The sequence below is a fragment of the Bidens hawaiensis genome, unplaced genomic scaffold (genome assembly GCF_021521415.1).
Source record: "Bidens hawaiensis isolate Kalapana, Puna unplaced genomic scaffold, B.hawaiensis_p1.1 tig00001461_1, whole genome shotgun sequence".
Classification (NCBI taxonomy): Eukaryota; Viridiplantae; Streptophyta; class Magnoliopsida; order Asterales; family Asteraceae; genus Bidens; species Bidens hawaiensis.
The window spans coordinates 2,392,427-2,414,184 of record NW_027491082.1 but is presented as its reverse complement, the minus strand read 5'-3'; the positions used below and the strand labels follow the sequence as shown (position 1 = coordinate 2,414,184).

The 21,758-nt window shown below is 35.5% G+C and overlaps 2 protein-coding genes across 2 annotated transcripts; one reads left to right on the top strand and one right to left on the bottom strand.

Moving 5' to 3' along the window:
• Positions 1 to 690: 690 nt before the first annotated feature.
• On the bottom strand, positions 691 to 6,094 carry LOC143577756 (digalactosyldiacylglycerol synthase 1, chloroplastic-like). The gene is made up of 7 exons (XM_077061500.1): positions 5,471 to 6,094; positions 5,210 to 5,242; positions 4,744 to 4,831; positions 4,185 to 4,666; positions 3,844 to 4,110; positions 2,355 to 2,698; positions 691 to 1,249 (listed from the first exon to the last, which is right to left on the bottom strand). Exons 1-7 carry the CDS (start codon positions 6,092 to 6,094, stop codon positions 721 to 723), a joined length of 2,367 nt encoding a protein of 788 aa, XP_076917615.1. The 3' UTR covers positions 691 to 720.
• Positions 6,095 to 11,044: 4,950 nt separating this feature from the next.
• Positions 11,045 to 11,632, top strand: LOC143578720 (uncharacterized). The gene has a single exon (XM_077062205.1). The coding sequence runs from the start codon at positions 11,045 to 11,047 to the stop codon at positions 11,630 to 11,632; it is 588 nt and encodes a 195-aa protein (XP_076918320.1).
• The last annotated feature ends 10,126 nt before the right edge of the window (positions 11,633 to 21,758 follow it).

Sequence of the window (21,758 nt, the reverse complement as noted above, 5' to 3'; positions counted from 1 at the left end):
ACTAGGGTTTCGGGGAGTGATTATTTGGGCGTTCACGGGATGTTAAGTTGGACGATCTGGCCTATTATTTCATTTTTATTTTCCCTTTTCTTCTATACTATTTCCCATTTCTTCTTCTTTTATCCTTTTTTTGTGTTTTTTTAAATGTTTTTTTATGTGATCTATTATATGTGATTTGGTATTAACTTTTTTTTTAATCACTTCTAGGTTTTATTATTGTATGTTAAAAAGATGATTTTCAGAAAAAGAAATCCAAGCTTTTTGTTTTGTTTTTTTACTTTTGGAATACCAAATTACAAATATACCGTCATTCCATTATCTATAAAACTAGTAAATATATTAGATTGTTATTTTTGATCATGTTACCTGCTTAATTATTTTTACAATCATAAAAACTAATCCAAACTTTTTTTTAATAAATTATTTTTAAAAAAACCATACACTTTTGTAAAGTCAAATCTTTACCCGTTTGTTGACCTGAACCTGGTAAACAGGCCATGTTAGTCACACAAAACCTGTTTTTTTCATGTCGCGTAAGGGTTTTGTCGGCAATTCTAATTTATAAGTTCACTCATTCATTCATTCATCAGGGAGCAATAATTATAAATTCACCATCAAGAGGCATATTGGCCATTCATCAAACATTATAAACCTAAAACTACAAACACCATTTCTACATCCAAACTATATATTATTATGTTTAAATTTTCCAAGTCTATCTTACAACCCGTAAATCGGGTTTTCTACGTGTGGAGGCAATAAATTAAGATCTTTACAATGTTGTTTATTGTAATCACGTGTTCCCGGTACCGCACCAGTGCACTGCCTCAGAAATTCATTACCCGTCAAACAATAATGTGCAAAAGCCAACCCTCCATCGACCACAGACGTCAAATTTGGGACTGACTTTGACTTTCTCACAATCCCATTGACTTTATCCGATTCCAAACCGGTGGTGCTGTTTAGTATCTTGTCAAGTTCAGAATACTGCATGAACCTTTGGGTAGCTGCTTCCCATGAGAGATTATATCTTTCTTCAGGTGTGAGAGGTTGAGGGTCACGCGACATTGCTTCATTTATTTTGTTTACAAATTCTTCAGGTGTCTTGTAAGTCAACCAATTGGGAAATGATCTGAAGAAGTCGTTTGACGGGTGGTCTGCACACACTACAAATTTCCCCATTGCTAAGGCTTCGGCTGTGGCGGTGCAGAGCACATCACTTACACTCGGGTTTACGAACACTTTGTATCTGCAACCAATCAAGTATTTAGCAAATGTTTTATAATAATGTATGAATCGCGACTAACTTGCAAATTTGGCCTGTTTAATTATCAAATTGTTAAATTGAGTTATATTTAGTTTGTAACAGGTAAATTTTAATGATTTAGTTAACACTGAAATAGGTTAAACAGGTCCCCAATAATATTCGAAGCTTGCTTCTTACAACTTTTCATCAAAGAAAGTCAGATATTATATTCGAATGCTTACTTCTTACATCTTTTCATTAAAGAAAATTAGATTAATATCTATATATAATAAAGATTTTTAATTACATTAATATATTAATTATCGATAGAACTCAAGAACAATGGTACAAAAATAGTTGGTTGGTCAGTCAGACCCGTTTTGGCATATATTATGACAGGTAAACTTTACAAAGCTTGGTTAAAAGTAGGCTTGTAAACGAATCGAACTTTCAATGAACAAATAAATTTGTTTCTTCAGTAATGTTTGTTCATCTGTGTTCAATTATGTTCGTTCGTTAATCATTCATTTGTACTATTAATGGACAAACACGAACAAGAAAACCCCCACTCATTTAATTCTGTGTTTGATCATTTTTTCAGTTAAAATTGAATGAACGAACACGAATAAGAAAACCATTGTCCGTTTAATTGTTCGTGTTTGATTGCTTGCACGGTTGGAGTAAAACAGAAACACGTACATGCTCTGTTCGTGTTCATTAGGCTCGTTTGCAAGCCTAATTAAAAGTGAAACAAGTCGAATATTACTCAGTGTATTAATTGTTTACAACCTCTAAAATCTTTTCATTCAAAATCCTAGATTAGCATATAGATAATATAGTTTTTAATCACATTTAATCCATAAAATAACTATCAACAGAATTCAAGATAAAAATAAAGAAACATTTTTTTCTTGGGGCAAGCTCAACACGTTTTGACACCTTGACTCAATATAATCTGTTTTAACTTATAACCGAAACTCTTTTAACCCCTTGACTCAAAAGTCAAAACAATCTGTTTTTAACTTTTAACCGAAACTCATTTGGTTCATTTACCCAAACCACCCTGCAGTCAGCACCAACAGTAGAAAATAAGGTGCAGAAATCTTACCCGTGAAGCGAATCATCAGCATGGTCTCTGCCCTTCATAAAATTAACATTTAAGTCCAAACTTTTTGCTGCACTTTGTACTTCATGCGCATCTTCTCCATTGCCATAAACATCAAGTTTAAATCCATTAAGATCCTGCTTTTGTTTGGCCAGCAAATCTATTAGCTCCCAATACCCTTTGGCCCAAACCATTTTACCCAAGAAATATGCCCCTTTTGAAAACTTTTGTTCCTCCTTATCTGCAGCCATTTTTTCCCCAATTTCCAAAAACTTAGGGTTCACACCATGAACATTGCATATCACGGATTTGGGTAAATCTTGTGTTGCAGCAGAAAGACGAAGAACCTGAAATGATAACATTAAAGAACTGGGTAAATTACCGATATAATTTCAAGAACAGCAAAACTAATTTCTTGAACAACATGCTTGTGTAAAGTAAAGGTGGCAATTTTGACCAATCCACCAACGAATGTGTTGATGTGGGACAAGGTTGTATTTATCTCTAACGAGTCAAAATGATATAATGAAAGAAGTTAGATAAAAAAAACATTTCAAATGGTTTGGATTAGACTAACGGGTAGATAGTCCTACAAAATATATCGATAATGCATAAAACCCCCTAAATCATTTTATACAACGTCCAGTTTACAACTGAAATTATATTAACTTTTATAATCTTTGAGACACTACAGATTTACATAAGTAAATAATAAGACAAAAAGTGTGCCTGTAGACGAACCGAACGTTCAATGAACCGTTCGCTTATACCAAACATTTTTGTTTCTTTAGTTGAAAAGTCGAACAAACACACCCCTCGTTCGTTCAATTATGCTCGTTTGTTTATGTTTGTTAATATAATCATTTAAATTTGTTAGGCACATTACATTTTAGTCTGGTTTCAATAACTTTTAAGGCTTAACAAATTGTTCTTCACGTTTACTTGTAATTGGTTTTAGCTCAGTTATGTTCCTTCAGGCTTCATCTATGTTCACTAACATTCATTCGTTTACTTAAATGAACCGTTCGTTTATTATTGTTAGCAAACGAACATAAACGAGCACAAACATGTTCATTTTCTTAGCGAAATAACACAAACAAGAAAACCTCGGTCGTTTAATTTTATGTGTTCAGTCTTTTGTTCCATTAAAGTTAAACGAACAAACACAAACAAGCTTTGTTCATGTTCATTCAGTTTGTTAACAAGCATGAAAAAAGTGCTTTCGGTCAACCCAGCACAGCCCATTTGGGCTTGTACAGGAAATTTACCTATTTCAACCCATTACACAGCAGGCTAGGCCCAACCAGTTTGTGTTTGACGCCTTGATTAGTTATTTTAAAAAATACTTTTTTGGACAGGGTTTTTGTTCCATGGTCAACTCAAGGCCCGCTTTTGCTTGTAAAAACAAACTTAACATTGCCAAACAAGCTCCGGTTGCACATTAAAAGTTAAAACGACCATGACCAAAAAATGAAATGTAAGAGTTGTGTACCTTATCACAATAGGCTCGTGTGACCCAATTGTTGATGTGTTTAACAAAGAAAGCTTGCAGAGCTCCATTTTTCTCCCTTTTAATATACTCCAAATAATTTGTGTGAACAACACCAACAACATGATTAAATTTATCAGTCCACCTTTTACCATGATGGTACCAGTTTAAATGTTCTGGTTCTTCAAGAATTGCAATATCTGCATCCTTTGATGAAATAAACTGAGACGTATCTCCAGCAGGTATTATACTACGTCTCTCTTTTTGAAACTGCATATTTTGACCCATTAAAGATAAATTCAATCCCATTTAAATGATTACCTAAAAAATAAACACAGTGGTACCTTTCCAGGGTAAAATGATATTTTAAAATCAGCATTGAAACCAACTCTTTCTTTAAGCCAATCACGTATATAAACTTCTTGTTCTTCTGGTGAGCTGAAAGTAATATTATTTGGATAAACTAATTCTTGATCGGTTCTAGTAAGCCAAGGAACCAATAGTGTGACACTCTGTTTTTGAGATTTTGCCAAATAAGCAGCCCGAAACAATGGATTGACAGCGGTCCCTGTCATCCAAGGAAGACTGGCGGTTGTAACAATGGCTACATGTCTTCTTTCATCAGAGTCCCGTTTAGTGAAATCATCCCATAATCCACCTTCATAATGATGACCTGTACTTTGAAGCACACTCGCTATTCGTATATCTAGCTCATCGGTTATGTTTTCACTTTCAATAATGGATGATTCTCCAGAAGGAAAGGACCTTAATAACAGTTGGTTTTTCTTTTTGCTGCATAAGCTTTTGACTATCTTGTCAGATATACCTGTCACATATGTATTTAACACAATATTTAGTATCACATAATTTTGGACTAAGAAAGAATATAAAGATTTCTGTTACCTTTCTTAACACCAATATGATCTAAAAATGGGCCAGATTGCCTAACCAGGCACGCCAAAAGCTCTTGAAAATCTAAAGGCGGAACTTCCTGCAATATTGATGCAAAACTAAAAAAAATTTAGCATAAAAAACTTCTGTTCTAATACAGCTTTAACCCATTCTACGCAAAAGGTAGATTCAGATTGTATTTCATTTATTAAGAATCACACAAGTCACAGCATAGACATGATTAAAAAGGTCAAAAGGATATTCAATTTGAAAGTTGCATAAAGTGTATCAAAAGCATACAACCTCAAACATCCTGCTATAAAGAATTGGTCAATTCTGTTATAATATAGTAGTTCTTTAATATTAGTACATCAAGTCAACCAACCAATTTTGTGATTTTGTCCCACTTTTAATATGAACATTAGAAATGTTATTCAACTAGTGAATAGATAACAGATTGCTAAATCGAGATATATACCTTTAAGTACTCTGGTTCTTTACAAATTGCTTTCTGCAAAATAAACAAAAACAGTATATAAGTATACGAAAATATAGTTTCCCGTTGCCAATAAACTATGTACATGTTCCAAAAACGTGTTGTTCTGGACACGCAAACCGTATATGTGCCAATAAACTATGTATAACTAGTAGACTAAAAGAGTTCTCAAACGTATAATAGCATCACAAATCACTAAACTAGTAATAACCAATTCGGCAAAATTAAATTAGTAGCAATTACCAGACTAGATTTAACTTTCTCCACTAGCTCACTATTCTTCAGCCCCTCAATAATCTCCGAAGACGAACTCTTCTGCTCGAGCTCCCTCAACCGCGTCTTCAGCGCCCTAATCGGCTCCCAATTCCTCACAACCTGTCCCTCATCACCATCACCAACACCACTAAAATCCCTAACCCTAGTCCTCCTATACCTATCTCTCCCATCAACCTCCTCCACCTCCGACACAATAGCGTTCCGAATCGCCGACAGATCAATCCCAATTTTAGCCCTAGGGCTCCACTTCTCCAACACTCGTTTACTAAAATCCGGTGAGGAGTAAGCTCGCCGGAACTCCGTCAGCTTCGGCTGCAGCTTCTTCTTCACGAAATCAATCTCCGCCGGAGTCAGTGACGACGAGTTTGAGATGGCGGGAACGGGGAACGTGGATCTGGAAGCTGACGTCAGGAAGTTTTCGAACTCACGGTCGAATGATGACGCTAGGTTTTTGAACGATTTCGCTCTGTCTTTCATCAATTGGAGATCTGCTTCCGTTGAGTCCTTCACTTCTCTCCATCCTTTCGATATAAACGAGAACGCCTTCTCAGCCGTCACGGCGGACGTATCCGACGGCCGGAAATTAATCATCTTATTATTAATAATTAAAATTAATAACTGTGTGTGTGTGTGTGTGTGTTTTTAGGTGTGAAAACGTGTGGGTGAGAAATTAACGGCTGAAGGTTAGACGATGGTGGTGATGAATGATGATTTGTTGCGTTTTGGTATCTTATTGTTTCGTTGGGTGGGCCCATATGTAGCCCATGTGGATATTGGATTTTCTGATTGACGGGCGGGTTTGTATAGGTGGCAGTGGGGCCATTTGGATGAAGGAAATGGTGACGTGGTAATGATGATGGGTTTAGAATTTTGTTTTGGGATTGTTCTTGATTCTACCGGAAGATTCGTGGGCATATCCGGATTCTCTAGGTGGTCCTGGGAGATAATTTGGTGCGGAAATTGATAAATGATGACCTTTGGCTTCAAGTGGTTTACGGTTTAAGTTTAGGGTCAGGCTCGTAAGTAAAGGATGGAAATGTCTTAACTGTTATAGACGTTTTATCTTAACTGTCAAATATATAAGGGATAACGTGTATATTTTCTTAAAATTCTGAGTTGTTATAAAGTTGTTTGAATTTTTAGTCCAATCCGGCTAATCCGACCAGAGTATTGGTTGGCTAAGACTGCTTCAATGGCCATTCCGAGTTTTTAGGCATTACCTACAATGATAATATATGTTACAATTTATATTAGAGTATGCGTAGTGGGGCGATAATTTGGTGGTTTTTGGGCGACAACACTACCCCCTTGAGCTATATTTTGGGAGGGGGGGGGGGGGGTTGACCTACTTTTGTCGCCAGTTGAGTTAAAAAGAAAAATATTATTTTATTAAGTAGACCAATGGCAAGCCTTTGGGACAAGTTTTGGGCTATAACAGCATAACACCCCTAAAATAAAGCCGTCTCTCTGTTGATGTAGCGCCACGTATCGAAAATCTACATATTTTATAGCCCTCCAATGTATATGCCCTTACATATATAGTTTTCTGTAGCCACAAAATTTTGACCATGTAGAAACCACACAATTTAAACGTCTATCACCCCACACCTCATATCACATTTTATAGGTGTTGTCACTTTCTAGTTGTAGAGTTGTGATTACCTCACTTTCACATTTTGTAAGTGTTGTCACTTTCTCCTTGTGGGTGTTCTTTAATTATCATAGTATAAACTCAATTTCATTAGATGGTAATTTTGGACTCCCTTTTTTCTAATATACTAATCATTAAGGGCTTTATTTTAACAAACCAAACATGTTTGTATTTGAGCGATTCAGTTATTGACATCTGAATAGAACGATTTAGTCACAAACAAACAACCCCTAAGTAATAGAGTATTATCTTTAGTAAATATTTTTGCTATTTTATTAGCATTAAATAGCTAGAATATTATCTCCAAAATAGGAGATTGCTTTATAATTATATATATGAATTATTGTTAATAATGGAGAGATCATTCAAAAATAATTCCATTCCAAAAAATTATGTCGTCCATCATTAATAGATGTAATGTCTAATTTGACTGAGGTAATTTTAATTGAGATTATTCAATAAAAACTATGATCGGTTGAGTTTAATGGCTTGAATCAAACTTAAACCTAAAGTGATATTTTTTATTTAATTATGCAACTTTATCTCAAGCAGTTGAGCTCGAGATCAACTCGAATCATATCACTTGTTTGTAAAACCACAACCACAACATTTGATTAGTTTACGATGAAATAAGTTTTGTCTGAATTCGTTGATCATATTACAACATTTCTTTCATCTAGTTCAAATCAGCATGCATTAACTTCTACTAACAAGCATTTTCAAGAATTCATAACATAATAAGTAGGATTGCACCTATTAGAAAGTGATCACCTAAGAGAACATGAAAAAAGAAAAACAAAACAAAAACTTTCTTCTAAAAGAGAGCTTAGCACAACAAACATTAGTTTATCTTCCCCCTTAATCTACTCGATTATAATGTTTTCTCTAGTGTTAAAATCTACTGACTAAAATCTTTAAATCAGTTTTGAACTTGCTACAACTTGAAGTCTTGAACTCATTTTGATATGCTTCACCTTTTAGCCCGAATCTATGTTATTTTATCTTACCGCTAGTGACTAGTCACCACCCTTATAGGAAATAACTATTTCCTTACCTCCAACAAAATCAATCTGCTTAACGCTTCCGCCTACATCGTCGCCTTTGATAAGTTCAATGCTTCTTATAGCATTTGACAAGAGTTTTAACATTATATTGTGCGAGTCGATAATGGAGGCCTTGAAATTCTTGCCAGAGGGATCTGTACACACCCATGATTTTAAATTTTGAAGGCTAAATGATGTTTAATTTGTTAATACAAAGAGTGTTTCAGGCATTGCAGATGAATGGTTGATAATGATGTATTTATCGATTCAAACTCCAGCCATGGCCGGAGGCTAAATTGACACTTCAAAATGTGTCGTTCACCGTTCCCATGTTTATCCTTCCAGTTGAAGGCGCTGACGTAATTTTAGGGTTAGCCTGGTTACGCACCCTAGGCCCATTACTTGCGGATTTCTCTATCCACAATTAACATTCAATGTGGGCCACCAAGCCATTACCCTCAATCCTGTTTCACCTGCCTCCTTAAAAACACTTATACATAAAGATAACGTGGCTTCCCTCCATGCACTTTACTTTCGCTACCCCACCCCCTACATCACAACCCATACCCTACCCTCACATCCTGACATAAACGTTGCTCACCTTCTTCAATCATATTCTCATATCTTCCAAACACCCACCCAGTCGAACACAGGATCACCATATTCCAACCCTACCCATGTGTAACCATACCGATACCCACAATACCAAAAGCAAGTCATGACAACTTTGATCCCTGAAATGCTTCGAGATGGCATCATTAAACCAAGCCAGAGCCCTTATTCCTCTCCGGTACTGCTAGTACGCAAAAAAGACGGCTCATGGCGCTTCTGTGTCGACTATCGGGCACTAAACGCCATCACGGTTAAAGATCGTTACCCGATTCCCACAGTGGATGAACTACTTGATGAGCTTCAGGGTGCGACGGTATTTTCAAAACTCGATTTGACGGCAGGTTATCACCAGATTCGGTTAGCCACACAAGACGGCATTTCGAACTATCGACGGGCATTGCGAATTTTTGGTTATGCCTTTCGGCTTAACCAACGCCCCGTCTATGTTTCAAGCTACGATGAATGATTTATTTCGGGATGTCTTAACGTAGGTATGTCCTCGTGTTTTTCGATGATATCCTGGTTTATAGCCCAACTGTTGAGCAACATTACTATCACCTTAAACAAGTTTTTGAAACCTTAGCCAACAACCACTTTTTTGCTAAGCCCTCTAAGTGTACTTTTGCTGCTCACTCCGTTGGATATCTGGGACACATTATATCTGCCAAAGGAGTCGAGGCCGATCCCAAGAAATTACAGGCAATACAAGATTGGCCTACACTAACATCTTTTACCACACTTCGAGGCTTTTTAGGCCTTACCGGGTTTGTTCCTCACTATGCTCAAATAGCTACACCACTCACCGATATCCTCCGCAAACCGACCTTCCTTTGGAAAAACAGTAGTACCGATGCTTTCAACCAACTCAAACAGGCCATGATCACTCTACTAACCCCCACTTTGCCTAATTTTTCCAAACCCTTTGACATCACCACTGATGCATCAAACATTGCTATTGGCGCCGTTTTATCCCAATCTGATCGTCCCATCGCCTTTTTCAGTAAGCGAAGGTGCCCGCGTATGCAGGTTGCCTCGGCTTATGTTCGAGAGCTTTTTGCTATCACCGAATCCGTTAAAAAATGGCGCCAATATTTGTTGGGACAAAAATTCCGTATATTTACCGACCAACGGAGTTTAAAACATTTATTGTCTCAAGTGGTTCAAACCCCGGAACAATACAAATGGGCTACTAAATTATTGGGGTTCGATTCTGAAATTATTTATAAACCAGGAAAAGAGAACAAAGTTGCAGATGCTCTCAATCGAGTGAATCCACCTCAACTTGTAGCTGTTTCCATTATGAAACCCAAGTGGGTGGATGAGTTGAAGTCCTTCTATAAGACAACCATGGGTAAAACCTTGCTAACTAAGCTGTTAAAGAAATCACTGTCTTCTGTTCCTTTTGTCATGAAAGAGGGGCTGCTCTATCACCATAACAGGTTATTTATTCCAGAACATACACCGATTCGGCAGCAACTTTTACATGAATTTCATGCATCTAAAGCAGGTGGTCACTCAGGAATTCGCCCCGCTATCAAACGGTTAGCCGCTACCTTCAGTTTTTCGAAACTGAAAACGGACGTGACAGCCTTTGTGAGTAGTTGTCAGGTGTGCCAGCAGGTCAAGTATCCAACACACAAGCCGTATGGTCTTCTTCAACCATTACCAATTCCATCTAACGTGTGGCAGGACGTTTCTATGGATTTTATCACCCATTTGCCACTTTCAAATGGGAAGAGTGCAATATGGGTCATTGTTGACCAGTTTTCAAAGTTCGCCCATTTCATTGCTCTTCCACCATGATATGGCGCAGTTACATTAGCCACACTCTTCTTGCAAAATGTGTATCGGCTATATGGTCTTCCACAAAGTATCGTTACAGATCGGGATCCCATTTTCCTTAGTAAGTTTTGGCAAGAGTTGTTCAAGCAAGTTGGTACTAAGCTAAAATACTCCACTGCCTATCACCCACAGTCCGACGGACAAACCGAAGTCGTCAACCGTTGTTTACAAACCTATTTACGTGCTTTTACGGGGGACGAACCGAATACCTGGAACAAGTACTTGTATTTGGCGGAGTATTGGTACAATACCGCTCATCATAGCTCATTTAACATGAGCCCATTCCAGGCTCTCTATGGTCAGCCGGTTCCCGACACTCTTAACTACTAACCAGGTAACTCTGACAATCCCTCCATCAATAACACCCTTCTGAAATTGCAGCATCTTAGGTCCATGCTGAAAGAAAATCTTAAGCGAGCACAGCAGTGTATGTCCTCACTGGCCAATGAACATCAACTTGATAAGCATTTCAGTGTGGGCGACATGGTGTTTTTGCGACTACAAAACTATTGGCAGCATTCGGTGGAACTAAGAAGGAACAAAAAGTTGTCAAAACTGTTTTACGGACCATTCAAGATTATCAAAAAAATAGGGGCAGTGGCGTACCGTCTTGAGCTTCCACCAGGGGCAAGAATCCATCCGGTTTTTCACGTATCACTTTTAAGAGAAGCGAAAGGCAAACCGGAGCCGATACCGCTGCCAGTTTTGGAAGACCAACAACAAATCCAGCCAAGTCGAGTTCTGGATTACCGCGGCACAGGAAACAGTCGTCAAGTGTTAATCGAGTGGCAGAACCTACATCAAGCCGAAGCGACGTGGGAACCTTATGATGAGGTAAAAGCAAGGTTTCCAGAGCTACAGCTCGAGGACGAGCTGAGTGTTAAGGGAGGGGCAGTTGATACGGCACCCTTACATGTCCAAAGTGAAGACCGGGCCATGCCCGAAAGAACCATTCGCAAGCCCAAACGTTTTCAAGAATGATCAATCTAGTTGAAGAGTCCAATTGCATTGTAATTCAAGGGTCTGCACATGTTTATTTTTATATTTTCATGTGTTTTATTTGCATATAGTTGTTAGTGGGAAAAGTCAATAAAGTGCATATAGTTAGGAGATAGTGGAGTCATGCTAGTAGTTGCTAAGATCGTGGAGTTTGTTGGGAAGTCTGCATATTTATATTCATGTACTTGCATTGGAAAATTATTCAGAAAATTTGCCCCAAAGACTCTCTTCTTCTCTAAATTATTCTTGGAGCTTGACCCCCTCTAAGGGTTGCTTATCAACTGGCGACCACATGATCCGTCGACAAAGACAAAACACAATCTATGTTCTGTTTTCTGATGTTGGATGTCGGCGTTGCTGATTTAGGCGGCCATCTGGTGTCATCTCTTCGTATCGATAACCACAAGCAAAAAGGTTGTGGAAGCTAAACTTTGATCAGGATTTACCAAAACTGGCGAAAGGTACGATTCACGTTTTACCAGCCTTCTTTACTGTTTGCCCAATCAATTGATGAAATGCTATACAATTACCTATTTCTTTACATTGCATGAAGTTGCACTAGCAGACAATGAAACTCATGAGAACTGTATTCAACAATGAGTGGTCTAACCTATGAACCCAGTTCAATGGAACCGGTAATATATAGTGAAAGAGTCAAAAGGTTGTTTATTCACTTTTACAATACATCCATATATACACAAGAGATGCCAAATTAATAGGAGTAATTTACTCCTTTACTAAAATATAGAAACTAACTAAATGAACTAGTCAACAACATTTGAATTTTAAATCCAACACATGTTCAGATCGTTTATTATTTTCAATAAAAGGTAAACGATGTGCCTTAGAGAGTTCACACGAAGAGCATAAACCCGATTTGGGTAATAAAGATGTAACAAAAACTTGTCCAAGTTTATTCAAAATAGAAATAACATCAAACGAGACCTGGCCTAAACGGCGATGCCATTTATCAAAAGAAGCACGAAGATGCGGGGCGGCAAGAGCAGCTACAAGAGACTTGTGACCGTGAGACAGAATGTAAAAACCATTCTCACAAGTGCCTTTAGCGAGGACCTTCGTTGTTTTCGATCCTGAATGTGAAAAAATGTATTAGAAAATAGAACATCAACCGGTGAATCATTTGTTAATCTACTTACGGATAGTAGATTTTTAGTAATATTAGGCACCACAGGCACATTATTTAAAGGAATGTGATTAATTGTAGTGCCGCCGATTTGGGTAACCGGTAACGATTGACCGTTACCGAAAGTGACATAATTATTACCCGTGTTGGTGTGAGATTCATCAAGACCATCGGTAGAGCGGAGCATATGGGCGTTGGCACCGGAATCAGCGATCCAATCCAGATTGACATTGCATTGAGCATGGAAGGCTTGAGCGAGATTTGCATCTAGGGGTGTGACCCGTTGAGCATAGGAGGCAAGATCTGGGCAAGAGCTTGCATAGTGACCATCTTTTCTCCACAACTGGTAGTGAGGTGGTCGCCTATTAGTGGTGGATCGGCCACTTCCGTATGAAGAGCCACGAAACCGACCGGATGACGAGCCACGAGAGGATTTGGGATGCTGAGAGAATCGGTTGGACTGGGCTGAGAAAGCAGCCGGGGGTGGTGACTGAGTATTTAGAGTCTGTAGGAAAAGTTCATGATTTTCGGCTTGGTCTAGAAGATCGCGAAAGGGAGGAGCGGGACGAACCATCCGTTGAGCGGTAGAGAACATTTCAAACGAAGAACCAAGGCCACAAAGAAAAGAGTGACGCTTGTCCTCATCAGAAAAGAAGTATCTGATGGCAGCGAGTTGATCAGTTATGGATTTGAACTTCTTGCCAAATTCGGAAACAGAGGAAGTACCCTTCTGTAATTGACGAAGCGAGTCTAGGAGGGTATGCATACGCTCAATAGAGTTGTGACTATAGGCGCGTTCAAGAGCACGCCACACCTGATGAGCAGTGGTATGTCCGATGACTTCAGACATTGCTTCTTCAGTGAGAGTGGAGTGGATTGAAGGAGTAGAATAACCCGTTGTCCTCCTCCTTCCAGGTAATGAAGGCTGGGTTCGGATGTGATTTACCATCAGCGATGGTGTATTCAGACGGAGCAGAAGTCGAACCATCAATATGATAAAGAAGATTCATGTAAGAGAGGACCGGGTACACTTGATTTTTCCATGGGAGAAAGTTATTAGAGGAAAGCTTGATTGTTATTAGGTGGAGAAGAGTATGTATAGGGGTGATTATGGAGTCAGTGGAGGAGTTTGTTGGTCCGTCCATTTGATAATGAAGGAAAAAATTTCTGCAATAGTGAAAGAGAAAGGGCTAGGGTTTAAGGACTCTGGCTGATACCATGAAAGAGTCAAAAGGTTGTTTATTCACTTTTACAATACATCCATATATACACAAGAGATGCCAAATTAATAGGAGTCATTTACTCATTTACTAAAATATAGAAACTAACTAAATGAACTAGTCAACAACATTTGAATTTTAAACTTTATCTTTTAACTCCTATTATAAAGCATGTGCGGTTCCGGTTGTTCTGCATTCCATCGCTAACCGTCGGTTCGGTCCGGGTTTGAAACCAGCGGAACATGGCGCACCTATGAAACCCGTGAAGTTTAATCGGCGCATAATATCCCTAAAGCAACAAAGTATGTTCATTCTTTAAAGCAGTTAATCAGTTAATTGCTCTATAATATAATGTGTCTTGGGTAAAGTATAGTTCTTTTACGGAGCTTTATATAATCTCTTCGTGTGACTATATTAAGTTGGAGATTTTACCTTTTTTTTTCTTTGTTCCAAATCATTTAAAGTTTTAGAATACGAAAATGGCACATGGTCCACGAGTTGACAAGGTGGCACATTATTTGATCTTTTACTCTTTCAAGACCATTAGTTCAATTTTTATTTTTAAGTGTGTTTTAATTTGATGAAATACCAGCAATTACACACATTACTAAGCTGCTACAAGCCAGCAAATGCTCATAAATTGCTGCAAACTGAACCTTTTGAAGAAACCCGCTAACATGTGCACGTACCCACAAAACCCATTTGAATATCCGGACCAACTCATTTGTGATATGTCTGGTTCCCAATTCCTGCTCGTTGCACAGTTTTCTGTTTCACTAGCACTCTAGTAGATGGGCCATTCCATATTTTTTAGTGCCTTGCAATTGTAGCATTCGTTATTTTTAAAACCCGACCCATTTTTTTCTATTATTTGGATCTACGCGTATTTCATAAAACGACGAATTATTATGACTTATATTATCTTCTTTATGTCTAATTCCATTTAAAGTATCAATTATGCTCATTTACCCCCTACACTTTAGTTAGTTCATATTTTGATCAATACGCCAAAGGCCAAAGACTAGGTTGCAAATATTTAAAAATTATCTCCTCCTCCTTTCCTTTCCTTCTCGCCACCGACAGCCCCCCCTGTAAGTTGGCCTTCAATTGAGCCGTAATATCCAGGATATGATGTAATTATTTGATCCTTAACATTCACGTATCATTTCAATATGGTAAAAACACGTAATTGATAGCTAGAACTTTGCAAATATGTTCAATTTCACATTAACTCACCGCGGACTGATCTTGACCTCGTAACCCTATAAATACATGACCATAATTCAATTAAACAGCACCACACCATCCTTACAACATTCCGAACATAAGCCCTAAACTAATTGTTGTCTGCAAAGTTGTCCAAGTCAGTTCGCATATCAAACGGAAGCCGTGGACCCATTCTCCCTCGATTCAGCACCATTTTTGGTAATTCGTACATGATTCTGGTTCGTTTTTGTCTAATAAACATTAACCCTAAACCAATTTCAGCAAACGATGATCGATTAAACAAGATAGAAATCTAGGGTTTATAATTGGGAAGGACTTTGATCTTGCTTGTGTTTATAATATATTGGTTTCATTCTTTAACTGTGTTAGACACCTGCCAATTCATTGAACCGCCTGGGGGCGCGGGTTCGAGTCCCCCCAGGCGCGTTTTCCTTGTTTTTATTTTCAAATGCATTTTTAATCAATTTTAATTTAATTATTTACAATTATAACACTAGATAACCAGTTTTTCTTATAATACCGAACCTCGAGGTATCATTTCTCTTGTTGATAAATTTCAAGGAAATCGACCGTGTTTATCTTAATTTTATCGTCAACTCATCTTCGTTAATCCACTCGTCAAGGTGAGTTTACATACCCCTTTTTTCCATCTTTTATGTTTTGGGGGGTAGCATGTATACCGTATTAACTTTACTCATGTTTTATTTCCTCATCTATTCAAAACACAATTCAATTTATGTTTATGTGTGATTATTGCATGCTTTATGACTATGCTCTATGTGCCTTAAGTGTTTATTTTATGTTTGATGGTTGGTATTTCATCGATCCTCATCTATTCTCATATAGTATGATCATACATTTACCCAAGTACATTGATTTTGTATCAATATGAACGGGTCCACGTCTATTTAGTTGTTTACATTTTCATAAGTGTTGTGATGCTCACCATTTACATATGAATTGTGATTTACCTATATATATATACAACTAAAACTTATGTATTCTCACCAACATTCGTGTTGACAAACTCTATTTTTATACATGTTATAGGTTCAAGTATTTGATATATTCAAGATCGAAGATAGTTAGTTGACCTTCGGATATTTATTCAAATTACAAGTTATGATGTACTTATTGAATTTGTGTACTTGCTTAATGTTAATGAAGTTAAATAATTATTGTCGCTTTAATTAGTGTCTTTTGAGCTACTGTCCAATCAATACGTTACGCCCCGGCATATTCCGCCTTTGGTCGGGGGTGACGGCAATTATGCAGCTCCCAAAAAGTTATTACGCATGCCATGTGCTTTGTACTTATGACACAAATCAAGCGGTCACTAACGCTTGCAAAATTCTTACGGATCCTGAGCCAATAAACAGAAGATTATTACATGAACAACCACCACAGAATTATCGGCAACAACTACCCTCATCAGTTAAGATGCTACTTAAACACAAAATACCACATAGTAGCATGCAACACATTGAAATAGGTTTAACACGTTGTTATAGCACATTGAAAACTACTACTTTTGCCATGACAAACATGTCTCTTGGACACAAAAAATAGTAGAACAAAACGACCATCTTATATGATGTAGTATAGAACAAAAAAACATGTACGCCACAAACGTGTAACAACATTTCTTAATTATTGTCAAAAACCTACTAGTTATTTTTTAATACTAAGAGGGTAGGTTTGTCATTTTAAAAGTAGTTTTTTAAACGCATATTTTCCCGACCCATGAATAACAAGGAAAAAACTTTTGAATGGAAATAGCAAACCACACGTAGTCACTAGTCACGCACGCCAATAAGGAATACCTTCCATATACACACACATAATAATAATAATAATAAAACTTTTTAGGGATGTATTGGAAACGAATACGGATGAGTTGGATTATTATTATAAATAAATTATTATCTACCTATTCTAATAAAGTAAAATAATTGTGGACACTTGTTATGTTTTGGTTAATTCTCATAATTTTTTTCCCTCCAAAACTAATATACCCTAATATATGTTATAAATCAATAATTATTCACTTTTCTTTTATAAAAATATACAGTGTAAAAGGAAAGTGAATAATTATTGATCTATTACATATATTAGGATTAATTAAGTTAGTTTTGGAGGGAAAAGAATGATGAGAATTAACCAAAACATAACAATTGTCCACAATTATTTTACTTTATTAGAATATAGGTAGATTATTATTATTATTATTATAAATTGTCATATAAATTTATAAATTATAATCTATGCTTTAAATCTATTCATTTATTTTTCGATTAATTTAGTAAACTATATATATGTTAAAACGTAAAGATAGTATATACTAATCACTTTCGGACATAACAAGGTTTATCATATTTTATTTCTTAGTATTGTTATCTAGGATTGTTCCGGGTTTTTTTGTGGAACTTAAATTTGATTTTTATGGGTCAAAAGTTGGTAAATAGATTGTTTGGTACAAGTTAACTACATTTAGGATCAAAATTTGTTATAGGTAAAAAATGAGAAATCTGAGTATTTTTAAAAGTTTGAGAATGCAAATAGATTTATCATCAAATTTGTTATGGGTTCAAAGTGTTGGCTTAAAATGTCAAACGGATGAAAGTTAGAATTTGTATGTGCATTTTTTTTATTAAGTTAATTTAAAAAAATCATTTTGTGATATAAATAAAATTAATTTATGTATAACTATTATAGATTCGGACATATATGTAATATATTTTTTCAAATACGTTATGTAATTATTTACTTTACTTGTAATTTTTTAATTTGGATAATCACGTGTGTGACACGGGCTCTAAAACTAGTTATCTATAATATATATAAACGAAACCCCTAAGATCCTACGTGTCGCGATGTAGTCTCTCCCTCATTTTATGGAAGCCACCAGATTGCTTGATTTTTAAATTGAGGTCTCTCATTTATTAAACCCAAATTCATGGGTATGGGTCTTACCAAAACCAGATAACTCTTAAACGAGTTATAACATCTCATTAAATTAAAAATTTATCTTATCAATTATTTGATATGAAAATCCTATAAAATAGGGATATACTAAAATTTAATATCCAATTTAAAAAGAAAAGATATTATTTATAATTAATAAGCAATTTTGTAGTAAAAATATTGTGCTTATAAAATAAACAAATATTTGCGTGGCACGTCCAAGTACAACATCCCTTTATTATTTTCATACTATCGGAATTACTTTTTAGCTCTCCTTTTTTTATTCATTTTATAATGAGCGGTGGCAATTCATCAATTCATCAATTTTATATAAAAGCTATTGTAACATTAGTAATTTTGACATTTTGTATCAATGAACATTGTCAACTTAGTATAAAAGTTCTCGTATTTGTTTTCAGTTGTCACAAAGTTAACATCTTGAGTTTGCTACTACTTAAAAACGCTTCCTACATTCTCTCAAGACACCAGATTCTTTTATTTGTAAATGGAGGCTTCTCAATGATTTGATCCGAATTTATGGGTATGGGTTTCACCAAACCCAGATAACCCTTAAACTGGTTATAACATCTCATTATATTAAAATTAATCTTATCAGATATTTGATACGAAAATCCTACAAAATAGAGATATACTAAAATTAATGTCTAATTTTAATTAAAAAATATATCATTTATAATGAAGAAACAATTTGATAGTAAAAAAATAGGCGGGTCATGGGTCTCACCAAACCCAGATAGTTTTTAAATGAGTTAAAACATCTCATTTGTTTCTGAAACAATTTAATAATCAAACCTAAGTATATTATTAACTTTCTAACGATAAATAAAATTAAAATCTAAAAAATATATAAATATTATAAACGAAAAATGAAAACAACCCCGTAATACGGGGATAAAACCTATCTAACATATTAAAGCAACACAATTTTGTCTACATGTCATTCACCTAAGTTGTCCACATAGGCTTCCATGTCATCAACCTTCCATAAATCTATTTTTCACATATTCACAACATAATTTTAATCAATGGTATTGACTTTTATATTTTTGTAACTTATTATTGTAATTATGATATTAATTATTCTAATTATTGTTAGAATTATGAAACTTATTAAATTTACTAGGTTTAAATTATTCATCGTTTCTTCTTTAAAAGGTACATGCTTCGTTTAAAAATCATAACGCTCCCCATCGTTTTAACCAGATTCTTCGCCTCATCCATAACCGGTTCTTCATGATTGGTTGTTTTCATAATCCAAACAACATCAAATATGTTCATCGTTTGCAATTATCAAACATGATTTATATTTTAGTGTTTAATTGATTTTTGTGAAGAACAACATCTAATCTAATCAAATCTAACTAATATATTAAAGCAACACAATTTTGTCCACAATGTCCTTCACCTAAGTTGTCCACATAGGGTCTTTCATGTCATCAACCTTCCATAAATTTATTTTCCACATATTCACAATAAAATTTTAATCAATGTTATTGATTTTTATATTTTTGTAACTTTTAATGTAATTATGATATTAATTATTCTAATTATTGTTATAATTATAAAACTTATTAAATTTACTAGGTTTAAATTTTTCATCGTTTCTTCTTTAAAAGACACATGCTTCGTTCAAAATCATAACGCTCCCCATCGTTTGTAACCGGATTCTTCACCTCATCTATAACCGGTTCTTCATGATTCGTTGGTTTCATAATCCAAACAACATCAAATATGTTCATCGTTTGCAATTATCAGGTATGATTTATATTTTAGTGTTTAATCAATTTTTGTGAAGAACAACATCAACTTGATTCGCTGTTATTGGATTTAGCGTTTAACTGCATGATTTTTTATACTAACGATTAATAGATTTGATATTTTAATATTCCTATTAATCGATTTATGTTTTAATCTATTTAGGGTTTAAAGGTATGATTTTTTTAAATTATCGGTTAATTGATATGATTTTTAATATGTTTGTTACTTAAAATTATGTTTATATATTGTGATTTTTTGTTTCTAATACGCCTTTTTCCAAGTTTCACTAATATTAATTTAGTTTTATGACCTATCAATTTAAAATTTGAAAATCTTATTATGTATGAATAAGAACCTAACTGTTATAATAATTAAAATATTAGTTTATTATATTTAAAACACTCTTTTATTTGGTATAATATTAGTCAAACAGTAGTAATTGATCTAACGAGCATATAATCTAACTAATATATTAAACCAACATAATTTTGTTCACATGTGCTTCACCTAGGTTGTCCATATAGGCTTCCATGTCATCAAAGTTCCATAAATCTAATTTCAACATATTCACCATAAATTTTAATCAATGGTACTGACTTTTATAATTTTGTAACTTATTAATGTAATTATGATATTAATTATTCTAATTATTGTTAGAATTAAAAAACTTATTAAATTCACTAGGTTTAAATTGTTCATCATTTATTCTTAAAAACGCACATGCTTCGTTCAAAAATCATAACGCTCCCCATCGTTTGTAACCAGATTCTTCGCCTAATCAACAACCTACATTTTTTGTTTCAAAAGGTTTGTGCACGAAAACTCTACACGGTTGAAAATATAAGGTTAAACCTGGCATGTATTTGTAAGCTTAGTTTTCAAATAATATTACCAAATCTGTTACTAATGTGTTTTTTCTTATTTTTTTTCAAGTATAATGGTTCATTTATGTTATATTATTCATTGTTTACTGAATTATTTATTTATAAAATATTTTATTTTTATGTTATAGACATAGTTTAACATCTTTTGTAATATCTGCTGGTAAAAAACTTATGTCAAATATTCGTGTTGATTGAATATGTTTTTTACATTTTATATTGTTTCTTGATATGTTTTCCACCCTCGTGTAACACGGGTGGCAGAGAAAGTGTGTTCAATTGAAGATCTCCTGAGTGAAATCTTAGCCGGATTACCTCCGTGCTCCCTACGCCTGCTCAAATCGGTGTGCAAGCTATGGCTGTCGATAATCACCGATCCTACGTTCAACGCCCTCCGTAGCAGAAATAGCCCGAAAGGCCTGTTATTCCAACTACAATCGGCCTCTATATATGTCCCATTGAACTCTAATAATCCTCCTTCAATACCAACACCAATAAGCTTCCCTGATGAATCCCCTATACAAATTGGAGGTTTTGCACTCATGTAACGGATGCCCGATATATATAAGTTATATGTATTCAATCCAACCATCAATCAGTGTAGGTTGCTTCCACCGCCCCATGTCAGATAGACTCATCAAAGTTCTCGCCTTGGCTTTTGACCCCCACTACAAAATCCTCTACGCTTGCGAAGATGTCACTAGGCCCGGGTTCCGTGTTCGAGTAGAGATTTACTCCTCAGAAACAGGCACTTGGAGAGCTTATTTCGTCTCGGACCTTTTTTAGCATTTGATAAAAGGGTTGTTTACTGGCGTGGCGCCATCCATTGGCTCTCCCGTCTTAACGTTTGCCATTTCAGTTTAGACGGAGAGGAGACTTTATGCATGTCGAAG

Excerpts from the sequence above, each read along its gene's own strand:
- LOC143577756 (XM_077061500.1), bottom strand. The coding sequence starts at position 6,094 with ATGATTAATTTCCGGCCGTCGGATACGTCCGCCGTGACGGCTGAGAAG. Across the intron at positions 4,832-5,209 it reads AAGAACCAGAGTACTTAAAG|GAAGTTCCGCCTTTAGATTT; the intron begins GTATATATCTCG and ends TCAATATTGCAG. Across the intron at positions 2,699-3,843 it reads CACGAGCCTATTGTGATAAG|GTTCTTCGTCTTTCTGCTGC; the intron begins GTACACAACTCT and ends TTATCATTTCAG.
- LOC143578720 (XM_077062205.1), top strand. The coding sequence starts at position 11,045 with ATGCTGAAAGAAAATCTTAAGCGAGCACAGCAGTGTATGTCCTCACTG.